This window comes from Sphaeramia orbicularis, chromosome 19, assembly GCF_902148855.1.
Source record: "Sphaeramia orbicularis chromosome 19, fSphaOr1.1, whole genome shotgun sequence".
In the NCBI taxonomy this organism is placed as follows: Eukaryota; Metazoa; Chordata; class Actinopteri; order Kurtiformes; family Apogonidae; genus Sphaeramia; species Sphaeramia orbicularis.
The window spans coordinates 44,421,863-44,448,955 of record NC_043975.1 but is presented as its reverse complement, the minus strand read 5'-3'; the positions used below and the strand labels follow the sequence as shown (position 1 = coordinate 44,448,955).

The 27,093-nt window shown below is 39.2% G+C and overlaps 1 protein-coding gene across 1 annotated transcript in view; it reads right to left on the bottom strand.

Annotated features, from left to right (window-relative positions):
• Positions 1-27,093, bottom strand: part of LOC115410351 (5-hydroxytryptamine receptor 3A-like) — a 52,284-nt gene that overhangs the window by 11,944 nt on the left and 13,247 nt on the right. The window contains exons 2-7 of the mRNA XM_030121965.1: positions 20,852-21,015; positions 17,089-17,133; positions 16,874-16,983; positions 11,212-11,381; positions 7,812-7,972; positions 1,415-1,625 (exon numbers count right to left, since the gene is read on the bottom strand). Coding sequence (XP_029977825.1) covers positions 1,415-1,625; positions 7,812-7,972; positions 11,212-11,381; positions 16,874-16,983; positions 17,089-17,133; positions 20,852-21,015 — 861 coding nt within the window. The remainder of the gene's footprint in view (positions 1-1,414; positions 1,626-7,811; positions 7,973-11,211; positions 11,382-16,873; positions 16,984-17,088; positions 17,134-20,851; positions 21,016-27,093) is intronic.

Genomic DNA, 27,093 nt, shown 5'->3' with positions numbered 1-27,093 from the left:
TTTTTTTTAAATTTATGTGACTCTAGTTGTGTAGAAAGGTCTTTCCATTGTAGTTTTGCATGATATACAATTTCGCTACACCCAAAAAACCACTTCTTTCAAGAGAGTTTTGGTGAAATTGTCGTTTTTCCATTAGGTACATTTTTATGCACAATTTATATTCATGCAGTTTGAGGGTCAACGGAAAAGTGACTGATGATTCACCAGTAAAACTCATGGAGTTGGATCAATGACAGTGAATGGACACACTTATTTTTATGTGCAGTTATTAATATCTTTGCTGAAAAAGTCACTTTTTCTTGTGTTTTCTCTGTTTTTGATAGAACAACCCTTAATTTTAATCTTAGCTTTTATGAACATCTACATGAGTCAGTGATCAGTGATCAGAGAATTAAATACAGGAAAATACATGCACTGTAAAAAAAAATCTGTAATTTAACAGAATTTTCACCGATTATTTTACAGATTATTTCAGTATTTTTAAGATACAGGAAAATGTCAATGAAATGATAAAAATAGACTGATTTTACATGTCAAATGTAAAATAACATGAAAAAACTGTAACTGTGAATAACTGTAAAATTTCCATTTTTTAAAATAATTTTTTTCTTTTTCACAGAAAAATAGTTAAAATAGATTTGCAAACGTATCATAATTTCACAAATATTTCTTTTCTATTTATGAGATTAAACTGTTAATTTAAAGTTTAACACTGTAAAAAAAAAAAGAAGAGAGAGAAAATTACCGAAAATTAATCGTAAAAGAAGTATTTGTTCTGTAAGTTTAACAAGACTTGTTTGTTAATTGACAAATATCTTGTGTAATTACGGGAGGTTTCACAACAAAAATGTTGAATAAATGTATTTTTGTGAATGTATAACATGTATAAGCACTGATAAACTGTCCAAATACAGTTTTTATCAGTGGATTGTACAACTTAGTCTCATTGAAAATTATTTATATATATATATATATATATCTATCGGTAATTTGATTGTTTTAATATATGAAAATATTCTTTATTAAATATTAAAAAGTCAAAAAAAAAAAGCAAAATCTCATGTAAAGTTGGGGCAAAAAACTGTATTTTAATTATGTAAAATTACCATATTTTTGTGAGATGGTTAATTTCCGTTATTTAACAGTATTTTTTCGGCACCCCTACTGCCGGAGTATTACCTTTTTTTTATGGGGTTTTTTTACAGTGTGATTTTCACTGAAAAAACACAAAATGCAGAAGATAATATTGGTGGTCCATCACTTAAATCTAGAGAAACATTCATTTGGGAACTGACACAGTAGTAGCTCTGGGTCTGCGTGGGTTAAATCCACAGACTGTAGTGTCGACTGTTCCTGCTGGTGTTACTAGTCGTTCATTAGGTGGTCATGTGGGTATTTTGTCCCCTTTTCGTACCTATGAGGGGGGTCTTGTTGGACATGGAGGGTAAGATGTCGTTGAGGATGAGAAGCAGCACAGAGATGGCCAACAGCACGGTGACCTTAAAGCCCAGCTTCTCCCCCCGATGGTCCGAGATAAAGAAGGAGGCGATGTCCAGGGTGAGGAAGAAGAGGATGGGCAACAGGAAGTTGATGACGTGGAGGAGGGGCCTCCTCTTCATGGTGAACTTTAGGAGGAGGAGTAAAGTCAGAGCAGATCTGTCAAACGTCAGTCAATCAAAAATACTTTTAGACTCAGAAACTTCACTACACTGTAAAAAAAAAAAAATCTGTATTTTAACAGAATTTTCACTGTTTTACAGATTTTTCCTGTATTTTTAAGATACAGGAAAATATCAATGAAATGACAAAAATAGACTGTGATTTTACATGTCAAATGGAAAATAACATGAAAAAAACTGTGAATAACCAAAAAATTTCAACTTTTTAAAAGAATTTTTTTTTCTTTTATCACAGAAAAATACAGTAAAAATACATTTGCAAATGTATCCTAATTTTACAAATATTTCTTTTCTATTTATGAGATTAAACTGTTAATTTAAAGTTTAATACTGTAAAAAAAAAAAAAAGAAAAGAAAAAAAAAAAAGAAAAAAGAAAACCAGATAAAATTACTGACAATTAACCATTAAAGAAGTATTTGTTCTATAAGTTTAACAAGACTTGTTTGTTAATTGACAAATATCTTGTGTAATTATGGGAGGTTTCACAACAAAAATGTTGAATAAATGTATTTTTGTGAATGTATAACATGTATAAGCACTGATAAACTGTCAAATACAGTTTTTATCAGTGGATTGTACAACTTAGTCTCATTGGAAATGATTTATTTATTTATTTATTTATTTATTTATTTAGATAGATAGATAGATAGATAGATAGATAGATAGATAGATAGATAGATAGATAGATAGATAGATAGATAGATAGATAGATAGATAGATAGATATCAGAGTGACATTAAGGTTAGTATATACAGGGTGGGGAAGCAAAATTTACAATATTTTGAGGCAGGGATTGAAAGACAGTGTATGACCAATTAGTTTATTGAAAGTCATGAGAATTTATTTGCCAAGTTCAATTCCATTTATCTCATTTTTCATAATAAATCTCATCTTCTTTTTAAAGGTCCAGTGTGTACAGATTAGGAGGAACTGTTTGGGTCCTTCTATGAAACTGGGCTTATTTTAGTATCTGTCACTTTTTCATCTTTTTAGAAATAATAAAAGGTAATGTAGACATGTAGACATATTTACCTCCAGGAGGGACCTAATGATGACCACAGAGAAATGCACAAACAATCTGATCCATCCCATACTTAATAAATTTATAATCAAATATTGGGTCCAAAAATAGGACCCATATATGGACATTAAATCTCCCTAGGTGTCGGTGCATTAGATGTGTAAACGTGTGTAAATGCTCTTGTATAGACTCTAAATACAGACACTGTGTTCAGTGTGTGGATCCTAGTGGTTTTTCTAATCCACACGAGGGTTTTTTAATCAATCTGAGTGTCATTCCAGGTTTGGGGTGGAACCCAACATGTCTACTGGTGTTTCATACAGAACTGGAACATTTAAACACTAATAAATCACCAGTTTACAACAGCGGTCATTTTTGTCAAACACTCTGCCTTGAATATTTACTTCAATTCCCAAAATGCAACCGTGAGAGAATAAAGAGATATTCAATAAAATAGTCGTGTGTAATTTTCATGTCCTTTTGACCATGTTACATGTGGATTTATGTATTAAATATAATGTAAAATTATACAAAAATGTGTTTTATCTGAAAAATAGTTTCTCTTTTATCTCAGTAAATATTTATTTTTCAATTAGACCCAAAGTTCTTCCAGATTCTGTCAGATTCTGTTCATATTCTGTCCTCATGTTTGTCCTCATGCTCTGTCCTCATGTTTGTCCCTCCTGTCCTCATATTCTGTCCTCATGTTTGTCCCTCCTGTCCTCATGTCCTGTCCTCATGTTTGTTCCTCCTGTCCTCATGTTTGTCCCTCCTGTCCTCGTGTTCTGTCCTCATGTTTGTCCCTCCTGTCCTCATGTTCTGTCCTCATGTTTGTTCCTCCTGTCCTCATGTTCTGTCCTCATGTTTGTTCCTCCTGTCCTCATGTTTGTCCTCATGTTTGTCCCTCCTGTCCTCGTGTTCTGTCCTCATGTTTGTCCCTCCTGTCCTCATGTTCTGTCCTCATGTTTGTTCCTCCTGTCCTCATGTTCTGTCCTCATGTTTGTTCCTCCTGTCCTCATGTTTGTTCCTCCTGTCCTCATGTTTGTCCTCATGTTTGTCCCTCCTGTCCTCATGTTCTGTCCTCATGTTTGTCCCTCCTGTCCTCATGTTCTGTCCTCATGTTTGTCCCTCCTGTCCTCATGTTCTGTCCTCATGTTTGTTCCTCCTGTCCTCATGTTCTGTCCTCATGTTTGTCCCTCCTGTCCTCATGTTTGTCCTCATGTTTGTCCCTCCTGTCCTCATGTTCTGTCCTCATGTTTGTCCCTCCTGTCCTCATGTTCTGTCCTCATGTTTGTTCCTCCTGTCCTCATGTTTGTCCCCCCTGTCCTCATGTTCTGTCCTCATGTTTGTCCTCATGTTTGTCCCTCCTGTCCTCGTGTTCTGTCCTCATGTTTCTTCCTCCTGTCCTCATGTTCTGTCCTCATGTTTGTTCCTCCTGTCCTCATGTTTGTCCCGCCTGTCCTCGTGTTCTGTCCTCATGTTTGTCCCTCCTGTCCTTGTGTTCTGTCCACATGTTTGTCCCTCCTGTCCTCATGTTCTGTCCTCATGTTTGTTCCTCCTGTCCTCATGTTTGTCCCTCCTGTCCTCATGTTCTGTCCTCATGTTTGTCCTCATGTTTGTCCCTCCTGTCCTCGTGTTCTGTCCTCATGTTTGTCCCTCCTGTCCTCATGTTCTGTCCTCATGTTTGTTCCTCCTGTCCTCATGTTTGTCCCTCCTGTCCTCGTGTTCTGTCCTCATGTTTGTCCCTCCTGTCCTTGTGTTCTGTCCTCATGTTTGTTCCTCCTGTCCTCATGTTCTGTCCTCATGTTTGTTCCTCCTGTCCTCATGTTTGTCCCTCCTGTCCTCATGTTCTGTCCTCATGTTTGTTCCTCCTGTCCTCATGTTCTGTCCTCATGTTTGTTCCTCCTGTCCTCATGTTTGTCCCTCCTGTCCTCGTGTTCTGTCCTCATGTTTGTCCCTCCTGTCCTCATGTTCTGTCCTCATGTTTGTTCCTCCTGTCCTCATGTTCTGTCCTCATGTTTGTTCCTCCTGTCCTCATGTTTGTCCCTCCTGTCCTCATGTTCTGTCCTCATGTTTGTTCCTCCTGTCCTCATGTTTGTCCGTCCTGTCCTCATGTTTGTCCTCATGTTTGTCCCTCCTGTCCTCATGTTCTGTCCTCATGTTTGTCCCTCCTGTCCTCATGTTCTGTCCTCATGTTTGTTCCTCCTGTCCTCATGTTCTGTCCTCATGTTTGTCCCTCCTGTCCTCATGTTTGTCCTCATGTTTGTACCTCCTGTCCTCATGTTTGTCCTCATGTTTGTCCCTCCTGTCCTCATGTTCTGTCCTCACGTTTGTCCCTCCTGTCCTCATGTTTGTCCCTCCTGTCCTCATGTTCTGTCCTCATGTTTGTCCTCATGTTTGTCCCTCCTGTCCTCGTGTTCTGTCCTCATGTTCTGTCCTCCTGTCCTCATGTTCTGTCCTCATGTTTGTTCCTCCTGTCCTCATGTTTGTCCCTCCTGTCCTCGTGTTCTGTCCTCATGTTTGTTCCTCCTGTCCTCATGTTCTGTCCTCATGTTTGTTCCTCCTGTCCTCATGTTCTGTCCTCATGTTTGTTCCTCCTGTCCTCATGTTTGTCCCTCCTGTCCTTGTGTTCTGTCCTCATGTTTGTTCCTCCTGTCCTCATGTTCTGTCCTCATGTTTGTTCCTCCTGTCCTCATGTTCTGTCCTCATGTTTGTTCCTCCTGTCCTCATGTTCTGTCCTCATGTTTGTTCCTCCTGTCCTCATGTTTGTCCCTCCTGTCCTCGTGTTCTGTCCTCATGTTTGTCCCTCCTGTCCTCATGTTCTGTCCTCATGTTTGTTCCTCCTGTCCTCATGTTCTGTCCTCATGTTTGTTCCTCCTGTCCTCATGTTTGTCCCTCCTGTCCTCATGTTCTGTCCTCATGTTTGTTCCTCCTGTCCTCATGTTTGTCCGTCCTGTCCTCATGTTTGTCCTCATGTTTGTCCCTCCTGTCCTCATGTTTGTCCTCATGTTTGTCCCTCCTGTCCTCATGTTCTGTCCTCATGTTTGTTCCTCCTGTCCTCATGTTCTGTCCTCATGTTTGTCCCTCCTGTCCTCATGTTTGTCCTCATGTTTGTACCTCCTGTCCTCATGTTTGTCCTCATGTTTGTCCCTCCTGTCCTCATGTTCTGTCCTCACGTTTGTCCCTCCTGTCCTCATGTTTGTCCCTCCTGTCCTCATGTTCTGTCCTCATGTTTGTCCTCATGTTTGTCCCTCCTGTCCTCGTGTTCTGTCCTCATGTTCTGTCCTCCTGTCCTCATGTTCTGTCCTCATGTTTGTTCCTCCTGTCCTCATGTTTGTCCCTCCTGTCCTCGTGTTCTGTCCTCATGTTTGTTCCTCCTGTCCTCATGTTCTGTCCTCATGTTTGTTCCTCCTGTCCTCATGTTCTGTCCTCATGTTTGTTCCTCCTGTCCTCATGTTTGTCCCTCCTGTCCTTGTGTTCTGTCCTCATGTTTGTTCCTCCTGTCCTCATGTTCTGTCCTCATGTTTGTTCCTCCTGTCCTCATGTTCTGTCCTCATGTTTGTTCCTCCTGTCCTCATGTTCTGTCCTCATGTTTGTTCCTCCTGTCCTCATGTTCTGTCCTCATGTTTGTCCCTCCTGTCCTCGTGTTCTGTCCTCATGTTTGTTCCTCCTGTCCTCATGTTCTGTCCTCATGTTTGTCCCTCCTGTCCTCGTGTTCTGTCCTCATGTTTGTCCCTCCTGTCCTTGTGTTCTGTCCTCATGTTTGTCCCTCCTGTCCTCATGTTCTGTCCTCATGTTTGTTCCTCCTGTCCTCATGTTTGTCCCTCCTGTCCTCATGTTCTGTCCTCATGTTTGTCCTCATGTTTGTCCCTCGTGTTCTGTCCTCATGTTTGTCCCTCCTGTCCTCATGTTCTGTCCTCATGTTTGTTCCTCCTGTCCTCATGTTTGTCCCTCCTGTCCTCGTGTTCTGTCCTCATGTTTGTCCCTCCTGTCCTTGTGTTCTGTCCTCATGTTTGTTCCTCCTGTCCTCATGTTCTGTCCTCATGTTTGTTCCTCCTGTCCTCATGTTTGTCCCTCCTGTCCTCATGTTCTGTCCTCATGTTTGTTCCTCCTGTCCTCATGTTCTGTCCTCATGTTTGTTCCTCCTGTCCTCATGTTTGTCCCTCCTGTCCTCATGTTCTGTCCTCATGTTTGTTCCTCCTGTCCTCATGTTTGTCCCTCCTGTCCTCATGTTTGTCCTCATGTTTGTCCCTCCTGTCCTCATGTTCTGTCCTCATGTTTGTCCCTCCTGTCCTCATGTTCTGTCCTCATGTTTGTCCCTCCTGTCCTCATGTTCTGTCCTCATGTTTGTTCCTCCTGTCCTCATGTTCTGTCCTCATGTTTGTTCCTCCTGTCCTCATGTTTGTCCCTCCTGTCCTCATGTTTGTCCTCATGTTTGTACCTCCTGTCCTCATGTTTGTCCTCATGTTTGTCCCTCCTGTCCTCATGTTCTGTCCTCATGTTTGTCCCTCCTGTCCTCATGTTCTGTCCTCATGTTTGTCCTCATGTTTGTCCCTCCTGTCCTCGTGTTCTGTCCTCATGTTCTGTCCTCCTGTCCTCATGTTCTGTCCTCATGTTTGTTCCTCCTGTCCTCATGTTTGTCCCTCCTGTCCTCGTGTTCTGTCCTCATGTTTGTTCCTCCTGTCCTCATGTTCTGTCCTCATGTTTGTTCCTCCTGTCCTCATGTTCTGTCCTCATGTTTGTTCCTCCTGTCCTTATGTTCTGTCCTCATGTTTGTTCCTCCTGTCCTCATGTTCTGTCCTCATGTTTGTTCCTCCTGTCTTCATGTTCTGTCCTCATGTTTGTTCCTCCTGTCCTCGTGTTCTGTCCTCATGTTTGTTCCTCCTGTCCTCATGTTCTGTCCTCATGTTTGTTCCTCCTGTCCTCATGTTCTGTCCTCATGTTTGTTCCTCCTGTCCTCATGTTTGTCCCTCCTGTCCTCGTGTTCTGTCCTCATGTTTGTTCCTCCTGTCCTCATGTTCTGTCCTCATGTTTGTTCCTCCTGTCCTCATGTTCTGTCCTCATGTTTGTTCCTCCTGTCCTCATGTTTGTCCCTCTGTCTTCTGCGTACAGTGTATATGAGCTGCTCCCACTGTTTTCCATCAAAGCTGAAGTTGTAGTTGCCGACAGACAGATGAAGAAACTCCCACTCGCCCTGCGTCTTCATCACTTCTCTGGAAAACTGTGTGGCCCGAGATGAATTGGACGAAGGCAGGAGTCGAACTTCTTCCACTAAAGTGACAGAAAAAAACTCCATGAATACAAGAAATTAAGGCCTTTGGTGCAAAGTACATTAACCCTGATCAGTGATATAATAATGATAAAGTCAGTGAATGTATGTATGGAAGTATTCTGTACTTTAAGAATACAAACATTTGTGTGAAAGCAGAGGATGATTAAGAAAGTAGAGGGTGCACTGCAAAAAAAGACCTGTACAAAAATAAGAAAATAAACATTATTGGATTAAAATGTCTTATTTCAAGTAACATTACCAGTGCAGTAAGAAAATGATACTTATCAAGTTTTATTAAAATAAAAAAATATCATCTGAGGATTATAGAATCCTAAAATTCTGATTTTAAGGAGTATATATATATATTTATATGTGTGTGTGTGTGTATAGATAGATAGATAGATAGATAGATAGATAGATAGATAGATAGATAGATAGATAGATAGATAGATAGATAGATAGATAGATAGATAGATAGATAGATAGATAGATAGATAGACACACACACACACTCTACCGGTCAAAGAGAAGAGAAGACTTCCAGTTGCAGGTTTGATGGGTCGAGTTGCAACAAGTAATTGGTGAGACTTCAGAATAAGAAAAAGAGGTTTGCCTGGGCCATGAAACAGCGCCAGTGGACTACTGAAGACTGGAAGAAGGTGTTATGGACTGATCAAACCTGCAACTGGAAGTCTTCTGTTCAGTGTAAACATAGACTTGCTTACTCCTCCACTATCTTCACTGTGCTTTCAGCTGTTGTCCTGTCAGTCTCCTCTCACTCCAGCTGTTGACTGTCAGAAACTTGTCTTCTGATTCTGTTGTGTCTTTGGCTCTGCCAGACCTCTTCCTGTCAGCGTTTCCCCCAGTTTGAGTGTCTTTGGATGGTGAAGGAAACTGGACTTACTGACACCTGGACTTTCTTGGACATTTCTCTGTAGGACAGACCTACATTTTTCAGTGTTCTGATGGTCTGTCTCTCTTCTATGGTTAATTGCCTTTTCCTCTTTTCCATTTTTATAGTAACACACGACTGTGTGCACTACAATACTGTTCAAATAATGCTCACAATGGTATGGTACCAAAGTGTATTCCAACACTACTTTTCTGCAGACACAGGGGGTTGGAAGGAATTCACAAACGTTGGGACACCTGGAGGAACTGATAGCACCAACTTTTGAGGCTTGATCAACCTCCACTGCTGCAGAACTGCTTTAAGCTGTTAACCCATTTCTTGTTTGCCTTTTTGTATAATTCTGAAATGTACATTATTTTTCAGTTTTGTTTAACCTTACCTTTTTTTTGTTTTTTTACCTCTGGCAGTTCACTGCTTACCTTTGTACCATTTCTAGCTGTTCACTGGACTTGAACTGCTTGAATTTCAATACGAAACTAGAAAAAATGGGGTATTCTAAAACTTTTGACCAGTAGTGTGTGTGTGTACTATATATAAGTATTTACATATGTACTGACTCCATATATATGTATTTCCAGGTAAATCTCTATAATCCAGTCCAAATGTGTTGAACTAACATGAGTTTGACAGAACTGAGTTAAAGGGTTAAAGAACAGGTTGGAATATAAACACATTCATCACTGCAGTAATCATCCAATGGAAGGATTGGAACTATTTGCTTGAAAAATTATGTGGAAAAAAATGTAAGTGAAAAAAATAACATTACACAAGGAAAATATTTGCATTTACAAACTATCCTTTCACAATAACATGCAAATAAATACAACAAATATGAACAACCTGAAATGTGTCTTTTTAACAATATTCTGCCTGTTATTAAATGTTTGTGTAGGCTTAGAGTCTGGTTTTGACCAACTCGATATATAAAGTGTCATGAAACTTTTGTTATGATTTGACGTTTTATACATAAAATTTGATTGATTGATTGATTGATTGTGTAACATTGTATGTTATTAAATATTTGTGTAACATTGTGTGTAAATGCACATGTATAAATAATAAGATGAGGCAGAATATTGTTAAAATTCACACATTTTTCTAATGAAATTTAATTTTTTTCAGGATATTCACATCTATTTTGTAAAATGTAAATATTTTCATAATTTAATGGGGGGTGGGGGGGTTGTACAAAGAGTAAAACTTGGAGTTGCCATTATTTATTGGTTATTATGTCATTATTTTACTGGCCCCGCCTACTGGATTGGGTTAAATGTGGAACCTGAACTAAACAGACTGTACCATCCCTGTTATATGTGAAAAAATTATGAATGAAAAAAATAACATTAGACTAGGAAAATATTCACATTTTCAAACTATCCTTTCACAATAAAATGCAAATAAATACATAAATAAAAATGAACAACCTGAAATGTGTAATTTTAACAATATTCTGCCTGTTATTTAATATTTATGTAACATTGTGTGTAAATATACATGTATAAATAATATGTTGAGACAAAATATTGTAAAAATTCACAATTTTTTCTATTTAAACTGTACCATCTGAACGAAACGGACTGTACCATCTGGACTAAACGGACTGTACCATCTGAACTAAACGGACTGTACCATCTGAACTAAACAGACTGTACCATCTGAACTAAACAGACTGTACCATCTGGACTAAACAGACTGTACCATCTGAACTAAACAGACTGTACCATCTGGACTAAACGGACTGTACCATCTGAACTAAACGGACTGTACCATCTGAACGAAACGGACTGTACCATCTGGACTAAACAGACTGTACCATCTGGACTAAACGGACTGTACCATCTGAACTAAACAGACTGTACCATCTGGACTAAACGGACTGTACCATCTGAACTAAACGGACTGTACCATCTGGACTAAACGGACTGTACCATCTGAACTAAACGGACTGTACCATCTGGACTAAACGGACTGTACCATCTGAACTAAATGGACTGTACCATCTGAACTAAACAGACTGTACCATCTGGACTAAACGGACTGTACCATCTGAACTAAACAGACTGTACCATCTGGACTAAACGGACTGTACCATCTGAACTAAACGGACTGTACCATCTGAACTAAACGGACTGTACCATCTGGACTAAACGGACTGTACCATCTGAACTAAACAGACTGTACCATCTGGACTAAACGGACTGTACCATCTGAACTAAACGGACTGTACCATCTGGACTAAACGGACTGTACCATCTGAACTAAACGGACTGTACCATCTGGACTAAACGGACTGTACCATCCCTGTCCTCCTCTGTCCACACTCACCACAGTGTATGGCAGATCCAATGGAAATGTTGCACCTCTGTGTGTCGAAGGGGAACTTGTAGATGTCCATCTGGCAGGTGCTGACCACCTTCACGTCCTCCTCAGATGTGATGATGCCGTTATTGGAAACGTACATGTACGGATTCTGAGGCGAGTCGTCCTTTTGTATCCTGATGACAGTAATCACATGATGAATCAGTTGAACTCAGACCATGTGTTTGTGTTCTATCACAGCTGTGTTGACTTTAATTAACCCTTTCATGCATGAATTATGAGACCCTTATTTCAAGATATTTTTTTTGCTAAATTCAAGCAAAAAATCTGCCAATCAAACAGCTGAAAATGATCTTGGTCAGATTTCTTGAAATCAGATTTTCCAGATCTATTGTCTATAAATCAGTTCTTATATCTCACTGGAAAGTTCCTCTGTAGGTGATTCTGTCTGATTTTAAATGGGATGAGATATTTGGACTAGAAATAAGAAAAATACGCTTGGTCAGATTTAGATTTTTTCAAGTGAGAAACATGCATTTACTGACATGCTGTGTGAAAACTATGAAATAAAAACATTTTTAATGCCACTAATCTGATGTTTTCTCACATTTTAACATACTCTAATATTAGTTATTACTTAGATAGAAACCCAACTACTTTTTGTTTTAAAAAATCCCTGCTAATTACAGTCTAATAACAGTTATCATGTCATGAAATTTAGAAAAAGATCAGTGGGATGGAGTTGGTTTAGGTTAAGGGGCTATAAAATATGCAGGTGTTTTATTTTATTTTTCTTCTATGTTTTATTGTTTTAGGTATGACTGTCAGTTGTAATGATGCACTTATGTATGTGTATACGTGTGTGCATGTGGTTAGACGTATATCTATTATTATTTATTTTTGTGAATTATATCCTAATTAATGTCTTGGCACATGTATATGTACATGTTTAAATTTCTGTCTACAGTGACGACATACATTGATTTGCACCTGCTTCCCAAAATAAATAAATAAATGAATAAGTATGTTAGTGCAGCTCATGTTTATCAAGAACAGGAAACTTACAGTAATGGTATGAATGTCAGTGTATGAGATGATGCATGAGTGTCCACTGTGTCAGCTGATACGCAAATAAAACAATAAAATCCATGAATATACAGAGAACAGCTGTAGAATAACTGTCCACTGTTGTAACCACTGTGCATGAAAGGGTTAAACTGAACATACAGGGCCTTTAAAACAAACACTGCATTGGATTTGAATGATTTATTCTGAACATGTAATGAAATTGAACATATATGTGAACAAGTAAAACAGAAATAACAGGTGGTGCCAGGCCCAACAAGCCCCGCCCCTCACATGTGTTGTAGTTTATTCTACCCCCTTAGGTTGTGATAATGTTCATGAAGTTGAATAAATAAATGCACAGTATGTTTTCATGACTTTTGTCTGTTTTTATTTACTTGATATTATTTCCAGGTCACAGACTCTCACCTTCACCCCCAGAGCTCAACATTTTAACCTACAGTAAGTTTAATTATTTATGACCCCGCCCCCCGAAGGGGAGGCAAGGGCTGTTGTTCTTGGTTCAGTTTGTTTGTTTGTTTACATTTTAGCAGCAAAACTATTGGTTGAATTCATACCAAATTGGGTTTATAGGTTGTTTATAGATTTCTTTTTTCTTTTCTTTTCTTTTCTTTTCTTTTCTGTAACATTGTGTGTTATTAAATGTTTGTGTAACATTGTGTGTAAATGTACATGTATAAATAATAAGTTGAGGCAGTATATTGTTAAAATTCACTAACTTTTCAAATTAAATTAAATTATTATTAATTATTAATTAAATTATTTTCTGTTATTTTACAATATTTTTTCGGCACCCCTGCTGCCAGAATAATACAGTTTTTTTAGGGGTGGTTTTTGTACAGTGTAGGACAATCATCTCTATATTTGTGCCAAGTCTGAAGTAAATTAAAACAAAATGGATGCTTTTATAGACATTTGAAATTTCACCCATCATAAGGAAATGGAAAAAAAAAAAAAAAAAAAGATTTTCCCAAAATGTAATCATATCTATTTTGAGTCACTGCCAATCTATAAACCCAATTTGGTCTGAATTCAACCAATGGTTTTACTGCTGAAGTGTTAACAAACAAACAAACTGCACTAAAAACAATAGCCCTCTCCTCCCCTTGTTGGGGTGGGGGTGAGGGGTAATAATAATAAAGAAATTTAAAAAAAATCAACAATCAAGATAGTCTTAGAAAGAAAAACCCAACACAATAGTTTCATTTACATGCCCAAAAAGGAGTGGGAGGAAGTGCAACTTTGCATTTCTTAAATTGTGCTGCAAAATATAAATAAATAATAATTAACTAAAAGAAAGAAATGCACTGTAAAAAAAAAAAAAAACCCTTATTTTTTTACAGTGTAATACATGAACAACAGTGAACATATGGTGACATTTACAAACCCTCATCCCTGCATTTGTTAAGTGTTTTTGAACTGGTTTATGTCTGAACATTCCTTGTGCTCCACCCTCCATCCATCCCATAATTTAACACCACACACACACACACACACACACACACACACACACACACACATAGACTAAACCTTCTTCTAATAGTTCACACCCTCAGACTTCGGAAATTAAATCTACATCTTAAATCTTAACTCCTTTCCCGTTCACTGAATAATCTGTGACTGTTTCCTGGTAGTAGATTATTTTTGGTTTTAAATATGGTTTGTGTTGTTCGTATCTGTCATGTCTGTCAGTTTTAGTGCCTTTGACAATAAAAATAATAAATACTGTGTGTGATCTGTGGAACCTGCCTATGAATGATCCGTACTGCTTTATTTTGCATGTGTGTAATTTGTTGAGAAAGTTTGCTTTTGCTTTTGTTTTGTTGTTTTTTGTTGTTTTTGTTTTTTTCTTTTTTGTGTTTAATAGGTCTGTAGGTTTGTTGTATAATTTTTTTTTATTTTTTTTGTAATGTGTCTGTACATGTTTGTGTAAATGTATAATTTAAAATAATAAAAATAAATAAATACATACATACATACATACATACATACATACATACATCTTTGCTTTTGCTGCTACCAAGTGGCCAAAAAAAGACACAACAATTATACATTTGATACAGTTTTTGGACTTTGTTGCACTGAACTGTATTTTATAATTTTGTTTTTATTTTTTTCTATAACAGTAAATATACCAGATCTACCTTCTTCAGCGTTGGGACATAAGGCTTTTTTGTTTTGTTTTTTGTTTTTCATTTTTGTAAACCCATATCCATGTTGCAGACAGTATCTATCATCACCGTCTAAGCCTCTGAGTGTTTTGTGAAGCTGATGTTGGTGTGAAAAGCTCTCAAAGGTGTTGTCATTTGGTTAAATTCAAAAATATATGTTCCATTTTCAGAGTTAACAGAACGAACAGTGCATGATAGACTTAATCTGACACATGTTCCACACCTCAGTTCTCAGTTCTTTCTTTTTCTGTTTTCTGTCTGAAACTCCAAATCCACCAGATCTGCATTATGAACATTTGGACATTCAGCACTTTTTGACACTTTCGTAAAACCATACATGTATATTTTATGACTATTGAAGGAACAATTATTGTCGTATGTTGAACCACAAGCCTTGATTGTAAAAATGCATAAATGTATTAATGCATTGTAGCCGGATGACGGTGGAGTGAGTGAACAAGACTCAAAAACAGAAGTATAAATTATATTATCTTCCTCTCCGTGTCAAACCAAATTCCTGAACAACCATGCTGATTGGTCCGTCACCAGGTCAGTACTGGGACATCCTTTGCAAATGACATTTACGCAGACAGATGATCTTAAAGAATGAGCCTAATGGACTCGGTTTTGACACTAAGCTGACCTTTTGCCTCTCAACATCTGTGTCCCATTATTCTTGCTTATCCAGAGGTGAAGATGAACCCAGAAACGAACAAAGGACTGAATGATAAAATCACTCTATGTGCCATGTTAATAATGTATTACATTATGTGTTAATGTTGATTAACTCAGCACGTTAACTCTTGTATGCATGTAATACTTAAGCCATTTGCCTGACCTGTGGTTTCACATATGTGTGTCCTGATCATGTTCACGGTAAATTATGTGAAAGTAAGAGTATCACTGCTTATAGCATGTCTGAATAATCATGCTATTATTTTACTGATGCTTAAGTGAGGTTACAGGTGATGTATAAAGTTTAAGAGGATCTTATTTGAGGATGCAAAGTTTTCTTACAAGGCTAAGCCACAGTCCTCTCCCCCTCTGTCTTCCCAAGAGGGAAGAGAAACGTGATATTTTTGAATATTCACGAGGAGGCGTTTTCACGCCGAAAACAGACAAAGAAGGCAACGCCCCAAGGCATCGATAACTCATCTATATGCACGAGGAAGGCGTGGCAAGCTGGTTTTTGGACAGAACTATAAAAATGAATGAAACCAACTTCTCCGGGAAGTCTTTTCCATCTCGGGAGTCTTTTCCATCTCGAGAGCTGTTCTATCCTCTAAGCTCTCCAAAGAGCTTTTTCCACCCTGGCTGCTCTCACCTAAGAACAAAGAGCTTTCTCCAAGGAGTCTTGACCATCTCCTTGGCTCTCAGAGCTGTTCCATCTTCTCCTGGCGAGCTTTCCAGAACCAGCCGCCAGAGCCAGCTGTGAACCTCCTCCAGCCAGCAGAACTTCAGAACTTCAGAACTCCAGACCTTCAGGCCTCCAGCGCAAGCACGTCGCTTCACAGCCTGTTCCTGCTTCGAACTACGTCAGAAGACTTCATCCATCTGCCGTCAAGGCCGTGCCAGTTGCTGCATCCGCACCGCAACAACTTGTAAGAAAACTTGCTCCTGATTAATCTGAGTTGGTGTTATTCCAAGTTAAGTAGGTTTACCTCAACGTAACCTCACTAACATTATAATCTCTTGAATATAGCTATCTGCCAACTTAATTTACATATTCTCCTGTCCATAATCTCCTGCTCCTTTGGTTGTATTTGTCTCTTGTCTTTATGTTATTTGTGTGTCTTAGTTTAGTTAATAAAGTATTTATATGTATATAAATCCATTGCCTCAGTTGTGCTTTGTGTACTATTATTCACACATGGGTTCACTGTCCCGTCACAAAGTTCTATCAACCTATGCAAGATTTCCAAATTATTGTTTTGAGTTGATTTAAGTTTAAGTTTGGTTATAAATCTATAATTAAATTAATCAATAAATCAACACTCAATTAATCAATAAATTGGTATCCAATTATTGCTACAGCATGTATTTGAAGGGCTGCAGTTTCCAATCTATGACTGATATAAAACTGATTTTTTTTTCCTGTAAATTTAATGTTGAAGAACTGATTTTTGTGTATGTGTGCTTTTCTTTTCTTGTCATATTTAACCTTATTTCATATGGTCTTATTTCTCATCTCATCTTCCTCTATCCTGTTATTTTTTCTTGATTTGCCTATCTCATCTCATCTAATCTCATGTAATTTAATCCAATCTCATCTAATCTAATTTAATATAATTTAATCTCATCTAATCCAGTCTAATCTAATCTAATTTATTCTAATCTCATCTCATCTCATCTGTTTGACCCTTGAACTCAGATGGTGTGATCGTTTTTGGAGTGTGTTCTTTAAGGCTTACATTTCATATATGAACAGGTCTGGTCTCCACAGCATGTCCCTGGGAAGCGAAACATGTGTGATTCCACAGAACTGATTTGGGTCCCACCAGATCCGTTCATTGTTCCACGTCTGTAAAAGAACATGTGTGTGGTGTTACCTCAGCGTTCTCCACATGTGGACTTGATCATGTCAGAACAGCGTCAGCACAGACGGTGTGAAAGCAGCTGCACTCACCATGGTTACCCAGATGAAGGGAATGAAGGTCTGCGTTTTCTCTATCTGTCAACAGACACACCGGTGTTAGAACCACAGCAGTGTTAGAACCACAGCAGTGTTAGAACCACAGTAGTGTTAGAACCACAGTGTTAGAACCACATCAGTGTTAGAGCCACAGCAGTGTTAGAACCACAGCAGTGTTAGAACCACAGCAGTGTTAGAGCCACAGCAGTGTTAGAACCACAGCAGTGTTAGAACCACAGTGTTAGAAACACATCAGTGTTAGAGCCACAGCAGTGTTAGAACCACAGTAGTGTTAGAACCACAGTGTTAGAACCACAGCAGTGTTAGAACCACAGTGTTAGAAACACATCAGTGTTAGAGCCACAGCAGTGTTAGAACCACAGCAGTGTTAGAGCTACAGCAGTGTTAGAACCACAGTGTTAGAACCACATCAGTGTTAGAGCCACAGCAGTGTTAGAACCACAGCAGTGTTAGAACCACAGCAGTGTTAGAGCCACAGCAGTGTTAGAACCACAGCAGTGTTAGAACCACAGTGTTAGAAACACATCAGTGTTAGAGCCACAGCAGTGTTAGAACCACAGTAGTGTTAGAACCACAGTGTTAGAACCACAGCAGTGTTAGAACCACAGTGTTAGAAACACATCAGTGTTAGAGCCACAGCACTGTTAGAGCCACAGCAGTGTTAGAACCACAGTAGTGTTAGAACCACAGTAGTGTTAGAACCATAGTGTTAGAAACACATCAGTGTTAGAGCCGCAGCAGTGTTAGAACCACAGCAGTGTTAGAACCACAGTGTTAGAACCACAGCAGTGTTAGAGCTACAGCAGTGTTAGAACCACAGCAGTGTTAGAACCACAGCAGTGTTAGAGCTACAGCAGTGTTAGAACCACAGCAGTGTTAGAACCACAGCAGTTTTAGAGCCACAGTAGTGTTAGAGCTACAGCAGTGTTACAACCACAGCAGTGTTACAACCACAGCAGTGTTACAACCACAGCAATGTTCTCACCTGCACTGTAAAAAAATCTATAATTTAACAGAATTTTCACTGTTTATTTTACAGGTTTTTCCTGTATTTTTAAGATACAGGAAAATATCAATGAAATTACAAAAACAGGCTTTGATTTTACATGTCAAATGTAAAATAACATGAAAAAACTGATACTGTGAATAACCATAAAATTTCCATTTTTTTAAAGAATTTTTTTTTTTCACAGAAAAATACAGTCAAAATACATTTGCAAATGCATTTCACAAATACCTATTTTCTATTTATGAGATTAAACTGTTAATTTAAAGTTTAATACTGTAAAAAAAAATAATAATAAAATGAGATAAAATTACCGACAATTAACCGTAAAAGACGAATTTGTTCTGTAAGTTTAACAAGACTTGTTTGTTAATTGACAAATATCTTGTGTAATTACAGGAGGTTTTACAACAAAAATGTTGAATAAATGTACTTTTGTGAATGTATAACATGTATAATCACTGATAAACTGTCAAATACAGTTTTTGTCAGTGAATTGTACAACTGAGTCACACTGAAAAGTATGTCATTCAACCACAACGCTTCACATATTCTTAAATTAACAGTAGAATATTGTAAATATAAATGGTTGGTGATCTGTGTTATGACAGTTTTTAAAAGTAACGAAAATGTTGTGGCATGTTTGCTGCATTGCATTGTGGGTATTGGGGATGTTGTTGATTCTATGTTCTTTATCTGTGCAGGTGTTCAGCAGGGTTGTGCTGTTAGTGTAAATGTGGGTTTAGTATGTGTATGGGAATGTTTATTGGCCTTTTTGTGTTTGTTTTTGTAGTTTTGTTCAGGCGCACCATGAGTGAAAGCCACGGGCAGAACAATGCCTTCCTGTTCATCCATGATAGTGAAGTCTGATTCAAACACAAACACTGAACATGTTAAAACAAAAGCACATCCAATGCTGTATAGGTTATACTGTGGTTGACATGTTACTGTTTGATGGATTGTAAGACTTTGTCAAAATTGTAGTTGTGCTATATGAACTTACCCAAGAAAGTCGCTTGACTGAATAAGAAATATCCAATAAATACAAAGTTAACACTTTATATCAATTAAAATTAACAACAAATTATTGGAATTAAAATCAGGACAACTAGTTTATTTACAGTTGATTGACAGGTTTTGAAAGATCAATTAAATGTTTTCATGTGTGGTATATCATTTTATTACATCAAAGAGTAATTGATACACAAGTTTTTAACATAAAATTATGTGATGAACACCAACTAATAACAACTTTTCTGTAATTTTAAGCCCTATTTTTTTTTTAACAATGTTCATCCATATTTATAGGTAATTTGATTGGCTTAATACATGTAAATATTCTTTATTAAATATTAAAAAGTCAAAAAAATATGCAAAATCTCAAGTTAATTTAGAACAAAAAACTGTATTTTAATTCTGGAAAATTACATTACCATTATTACCATTACCATTATTTTTATGAGATGGTTATTTTCCATTATTTAACAGTATTTTTTCAGAACCCCTTCTGCTGGAATAATACCGTTTTTTTTTACTTTTTTTTTTTTTTTTTTTTTTTTTTTTTTTTTTTACAGTCCATGCGTTTACATGACAACTTTTATTCCTGGTTTAATCTGATTAAAGGTTAGATCCTATTTCAGATGCCCATGTAAACACCTTATTCCAGTTGAAAAAGAAAAGCTCAGATTAAATTTAAACCCGATTAAAGTCACTGGTTAAGGCCCCTTTTAATTCCGATCTAAATTATTCCTTGGACATGTAAACCCTTTATTCCGTTTGGACTTTATTCCTTCCATCCTGCACATGCTCGTTGTCTTGTCCTGTCGCGATGACACTCACATTCTGCGCTGGCGGAAGAATATGCAATGCATTCTAGTCAACCCAAACCGGTCCAGTGGGCTATTCTGATGGGATCTACCAGCCTGGAAAACCCTGAAGGAAGAGTTCATCACCTGTTTTTTATTCATTCATTTGTCATGCACTAATGAGTTCGATAAGTGGGCAAATCAGTTTTCACTGCAGTGCACCGATTGCCTTGTTCTTGCAGCCCTTCCGTTAGCTTAGCTTAGCCTAGCTTAGCATAATGGCTTCATTCCTATGGTCAGACGTAGCCGGGCTTTCATGGGTGATTTGTAGTATTTTATGAGTGATTTTGTGAAATTCAGTTCTCCCTAATCATTCCTTTAGTCCAGTGGGGTCAATATGATCACAAATTGAGGCTCAAATCATGGCGATGTGACTTACTGCAGGAATAAAATCTTGGGAAATAAAAACTAATGCAAAGCTAAAACGCTAAAGCAAAGCTAATTTAGCGCATGCATCCCTTCCAACAAAAAGATTTCCCAATTTCGGTCAACACAACCGTCCCAAGATTGTATGAGTGCAGTAAGTCGCGGATCTAAAGAAATAATTAGGGAGAATCGGATTTCGCAAAATCACTTAAAAAAGACGACAAATCACCTTTAAAAAACTGGCTACGTGTGACCATGGAAATACAGTGACTATGCTAAGCTAAGCTAACAGAAGGGCTGTGAGAACAAGGCAACGTGAGCACTGCAGCGCAAACCCTTTAGCTCACTTTTCTACCTCATTAATACCTCGTGTAAACCTTTATTCGGGTTTAACATTTCCATGTAAACATTTAATTTCTTGTGGAAAAATAAATCGGATGTAAAAAGCATCATGTAACCGTACCCAGTGTGTGTTTTAGCGTCAGTTCCAGACACGTACCACAGCCAGGATGGCGTACAGCAGGATGTCCAGCTCCACTGTGGTGGGATGAGTGTGATCCAGGACGGGCCGAGTGGTTTTGAACACGCTGCTGCTGTCTGACGTCAGGTTCAGGTAGTCCAGAACATCCTGGTAACTGCACACCTTCTGAGACGACGCCTCCTCTACATCAACACAGTCATCAGACAAAGTGTGTTTCATTCAAATTCAATTAAAGAGGATTTTTTTAATAGTATTACACTCATTATGTAACAGCCAGATACACGATCAGACTGCAATTCAGTTACTTATACTGCAAATAGGTCTGTGACTGTGTAATCACATTACATCTGCACTGTTAAAAAAAAAAACTGTAAAAAAGCAGTAATATTCCAGCAGCAGGGGTGCCGAAAAAATACTGTAAAATAACGGAAAATAACCATCTCATAAAAATATGGTAATTTTCCATAATTAAAATACAGTTTTTTGCCCTAACTTTACATGAGATTTTTTTTTACTTTTTATTGTTTAATAAAGAATATTTACATGTATTAAAATAATCAAATTACCGATAAATATATATATAAATAATTTTCAATGAGACTCAGTTGTACAATCCACTGATAAAAACTGTATTTGGACAGTTTATCAGTGCTTATACATGTTATACATTCACAAAAATACATTTATTCAACATTTTTGTTCTGAAACCTCCTGTAATTACACAAGATATTTGTCAATTAACAAACAAGTCTAGTTAAACTGACAGAACAAATACTTCTTTTACGGTTAATTGTCAGTAATTTTAATGTGACAGTATTAAACTTTAAATTAACAGTTTAATCTTATGAACAGAACAGAAATATTTCTGAAATTATGATACATTTGCAAATGTATTTTAACTGTATTTTTCTGTGAAAAAAGAAAAAATTTCTTTTAAACAATGGAAATTTTATGGTTATTCATAGTAACAGTTTTTTGGTGTTATTTTACATTTGACATGTAAAATCACAGTTTATTTTTGTCATTTCTTTAATATTTTCCTGTATCTTAAAAATACAGGAAAAATCTGTAAAATAAACAGAGAAAATTCTGTTAAATTACAGATTTTTTTTTACGGTGTAGAAAATGTGTGAATTTTGATCAGTATTCTCCCTCAACATATTATTTATACATGTACATTTATTTACACCCAATGTTACACAAACATTTGTTAAAATGTCGGAGTTTGGAACAAAAATAAGAATAATTTGTTTTTACAATATTACATCACAGTTTATTATTAACCCAACGTACAGATCCCAGTGGATCTACAAATGAACCAAATATTTAATAACAGACAGAATATTGGTACAATTACATATTTCAGGTTCATATTTGTTTTTTATTTATGTATTTATTTGCATTTTATTGTGAAAGTATAGTTGATAAATGTAAATATTTTCATAGTGTAATGTTATTTTTTCACTTACATTTTTACCTCTGCCAAGGGAAACGGTGGAGGTAAAAATGTTTTCATTGGGGTTTGTCTGTCTGTCTGTGTGCAAAATAACTAAAAAAGTTATAGATGGATTTTCATGAAATTTTCAGGGAATGTTGATACTGACACAAGGAACAAATGATTACATTTTGGTGGTGATGGTGGTGGTGGGGGGTGTGACTGATCTGTTAGGGCAGAAGTCTGTGTTCACCAAGTACGTTTCTAGTTTTCCACAAAATTTTTCAAGAAGAAAACTTGTATTTATCATTATTTATGGGTTTTTCTGTTCTTATTTGACTGTAGATCCCATTGGTGTGTATGTGGAACCTGAACTAAAAGGATCTGGACCTGGACTGTTCATGTCTTTAGTGTCATTTTTACACTTTCATCCAACGGTTCAGACTGGACCCTTTGGCCACATGTTTGACCCCCTGCTCTAATAGTATGAGTCCAGTCATTAGTGCACTGTTTACCCTCCCATTATGAACATGTCTTTTGTACTTTTCATATTTGTACTGTTCATATATGTGCACCTATACTGTTCAAACACAGTAATGTCCATAGACCTGAATATACACGTACACATAACCCTGTCACCTTCACTGACTCATTCAACCTTTCTTTTACAATAGAACTCTATAGATATTAGATTTTTAGAGGACAATATAATCACACCAGTTCAAAACAGGACAAAGACAAGAGTTAATTAATCACATTAATCATCTGAAAAACAGCTTAACCCTTTCATGCATGAATTATGAGCTCCTTAATTAAGACTTTTTTCCCCAACTGTTTTAATTCCTCTTTAGGCATGAAAAAAAAAAAAAACTGATTGAATTTTTTATTTTTTTTTTTTTATGAACCTATTTTTCATGGAGTTGCAAAAATGTCGACTCAGCTGGACACCATGCGTTTCCTTTTTTAAGCCATGAAACATGCATTTTGTCATGTCTGCTCCCAGACTGTGTCTGTCTTTTCTGTTTTCTCTGTCATTTCCTGTTTTATTTTGTTAAGTTTCCCTCTTGTGTCATGTCTGGTGTCTTTACTTCCCCTCCTTGATTGTTTCACCTGCTCCTGATTACCTGACTCCTCCCTGATTATCTCCACCTGTGTCCAATTGTCTTCCCGCCCTCTTGTGTATTTAAACCCTGTGTTTTCCCCTGTTCCTTGGCCAGTTCGTTTTCCTCCTTTTGGTGTGATAACTTACCAGCGTTTTTGGATCCTGCCTGTTTGCCTTCCTGTTGTGACCCGTTTTGCCCTTCGACCACCATCTCTGCTTGTTCCTTGTCTGCCTGCTCGTCTGGTTCTGACCTGGTTCGTACATCGACTTCTGATTCTGCCTATTCCCTGACTACCTCAGCCTCCAACGTGTTACCTTGTGTTTCGACCCTCGCCTGGACCTTGACCGTGAGTAGCCTTTCCCTCATGTCCCGTTGCCTCCTGAATTGCCCTCCTGTGTATGACCTGGCTTGTTTTTTGACTATCCTCTGTTTTGCCCTAGTCGGGGTGTTGACGGGAATCCTCCGGCTCGGCCGTGCTGACCATCCATATTCTCCGCTCACAGCCCGGACGAAGAGTCCAGTATCACACGCCTTCACAGACGTGTTAACAATTTTGTGCTGTGTTTTTACTACCGTGATTGTGTTTAATAAACACTCTCAATTGGTCATCTGTGTTCTGGTCTTGCATTTGGGTTCAGCCTTTGTACTAGTCCCATTACAGTACAAACTGGCCAATAAGATGAACCCAGCAGACCTAGACCAGGTCCGGGAGGCAGTTCAGTCCCAGGGGCAACGCTTAGGGGGACATGAACAGATTTTGCACTCCCTAATGGATAAGATGAATCAGCTGTCCGTTCAGTTTTCCCAGTATTCTGGTAACCAGGCTTCTGCTCCGGTCCCGCCAGTCGAGAATATTAACTCTGTCTCACCCGTTAAAGCCTTGGAGGAACCCAACATCCCACCTCCATCTAAGTACACAGGTAACCCTGATACTTGCCGTAATTTTTGTACGCAACTGCAGCTCATTTTTGATTCCCAGCCCCGCCGTTTTGCTAATGAGTCAGCTAAGGTTGCATATATTGCTAGCCTGTTGGAAGGCCCTCCTTTAAGCCTTTTCAACGCAGCCTATGAACAAAGGTCTCCCATCACTCAGTCAGCCTCGAGTTTGATGGCTGAGCTAAAAAGGATATATGACCATCCTATCCGTGGACCACAGGCCGGTCAAAGACTCATGAGGCTGAGGCAGGGAGATCGCCCCATAAGGCAGTATGTCAGTGAGTTTCGTTCGTTGGCAGCAGAATCTGAATGGAACGAGAAGTCTCTGATCTCTGCATTCCAGAGCGGTCTTAACCGCACTATCGGTCGTGAGATGGCGCTCCGGCAGGAACTCCATTCACTGGATGAGGTCATCGAGGCAGCTATTCGGGTCTCTGACCAGTCGGCGTTTTGGCAGCCAGAACCATCATGGAACCGCCAGCCTTCTGTGAGTAAGCCCCACTCAGAACCCCCTCACCCAGTACCTGAGTCCAGCGGGGGTTCGAAGGTGGAACCGATGCAAGTGGGTCGGACTCGTCTGTCAGCAGAGGAGCGTCATCGCCGTCTGGTGGCTGGTCTGTGCCTATACTGTGGTCAGGAGGGGCACCGAGTCAGCAACTGCCCAGTGAAGCCTAGAATGACGGCAGGTGAGGACTCTCTTTTGAGCAGAACGTTCTGTGTGTCCAGCGCCTCTCGTGTTCAGCCCTTGGTCTGTGTGTGCTCTAACTCTGTGTCTCTGCAGCTTCCAGTCCTGATAGACTCCGGGTCAGACGCTAATCTTATGGACGAAGAATTAGCTAAGCAGCTCCACCTCAGTCTGCTCCCGGTTCTGAAGCCCCTGGAGGCGAGGGCTTTAGACAATCACATTATCTGTAGAGTGACTCAACGGACTCAACCAGTTACTGTCCGGTTCAAAGATGGTCACTCTGAGGAAATCAGTTTTCATATTTACCACTCTGACTCTCACCCTCTCATATTAGGTCACCCCTGGCTTTCTTTCCATAACCCCTGTATTAACTGGCAAACGGGGGAGGTCCAAGCTTGGGGAGAGAGGTGTGGTTCCTGTCGTGAGGGGGTCCGGGATCCTGACCCTCTGTCCAAGCCAGTCCAGGTCACTGTGGCTCCTGTCATTTCTCCGGAGGAGCTGGAGACGGTGTTTCCTGCTCTTAGTAAGGTACCTGAGTGTTATCACGACCTTAAAGAGGTATTTAATAAGTCACGCGCTACTGCGCTGCCCCCTCACAGACCGTATGACTGTGCCATTGATTTGCGTCCTGGTACCTGCCCCCCTAAGAGGAGGCTGTATTCTCTGTCTGGTCCGGAGACGGCCGCTATGAAAAAATATATTGATGAGTCCCTGGCGGCCGGCCTGATTCGACCATCCTCATCTCCAGCTGGGGCAGGGTTTTTCTTCGTCGACAAGAAGGATAAGACGCTACGCCCTTGTATTGACTATCGTGGCCTTAATGACATTACCATCCGTAATAGATATCCGTTACCCCTCATGTCTTCAGCCTTCGAACTATTACACGGGGCCAAAGTATTCACCAAGTTAGACCTCCGCAACGCATATCACTTGGTGAGAATCAGAGAAGGGGACGAGTGGAAGACTGCCTTTAACACCCCAAGTGGACACTATGAGTACTTAGTGATGCCGTTTGGTCTCACTAACGCCCCAGCTGTTTTTCAAGCATTAGTCAATGATGTGTTACGTGACATGCTCAATGTTTTTGTATTTGTGTATCTGGATGACATTCTTATTTTTTCTTCGGATGAGAGGTCACATGTCCAGCATGTCCGCCAGGTGCTCCAAAGACTGCTCCAGAATCAACTGTTTGTAAAAGCTGAGAAGTGTGAGTTTCACCGCCCGTCTGTTTCCTTTCTGGGTTTCATCATCGCGGAGGGGAGTGTCCAGATGGACCCAGACAAGGTCAGTGCCATCAAGGTGGCCCTGGAGGAATGGCGCCACTGGCTGGAGGGGACCGAAATACCATTCATGATCTGGACGGATCACAAAAACCTGGAGTATCTGCGGTCGGCTAAGAGACTCAACTCCCGTCAGGCCAGGTGGGCTCTGTTCTTTACACGATTCAACTTTTCACTGTCATATCGGCCTGGCTCTAAAAATGTGAAACCTGACGCTCTGTCTAGACTCTTCATGCCCGTCAACTCTGATTCTGAACCGGGACCTATCCTCCCTGAGACCTGTGTGGTGGGGGCGGTACAGTGGGAGATTGAGAAATCTGTTATTGATGCTTTACAAGACTGTGATATCCCGGCTGGCGTTCCGCCAGACCGTCTGTTTGTCCCTGATCACCTCCGCCTGCAGGTCATCCACTGGGCTCACACATGCAGGCTGACATGTCACCCGGGAGTTCAGCGGACTGTTTTCGTTATTAAACAGCGTTTCTGGTGGCCTGCTTTGGAGAAAGAAGTGGCGGAGTATGTCGCTGCCTGTCCCGTCTGTGCTGCGTGTAAGACCTCCAATAAACCTCCGGTTGGTCAATTACACCCTCTACCTGTTCCCAGTAGACCCTGGTCTTATGTGTCACTAGACTTTGTGACGGGGCTGCCCCCGTCTGATGGAAATACCACTGTGTTGACCATTGTTGACCGTTTTTCGAAGATGGCTCACTTTGTTCCACTACCTAAGCTCCCCTCTGCTAAGGGGACAGCAGAGGCGATCTTATATAATGTCTGTCGATTACATGGTTTTCCCAGAGACATTGTTTCGGACAGAGGTCCTC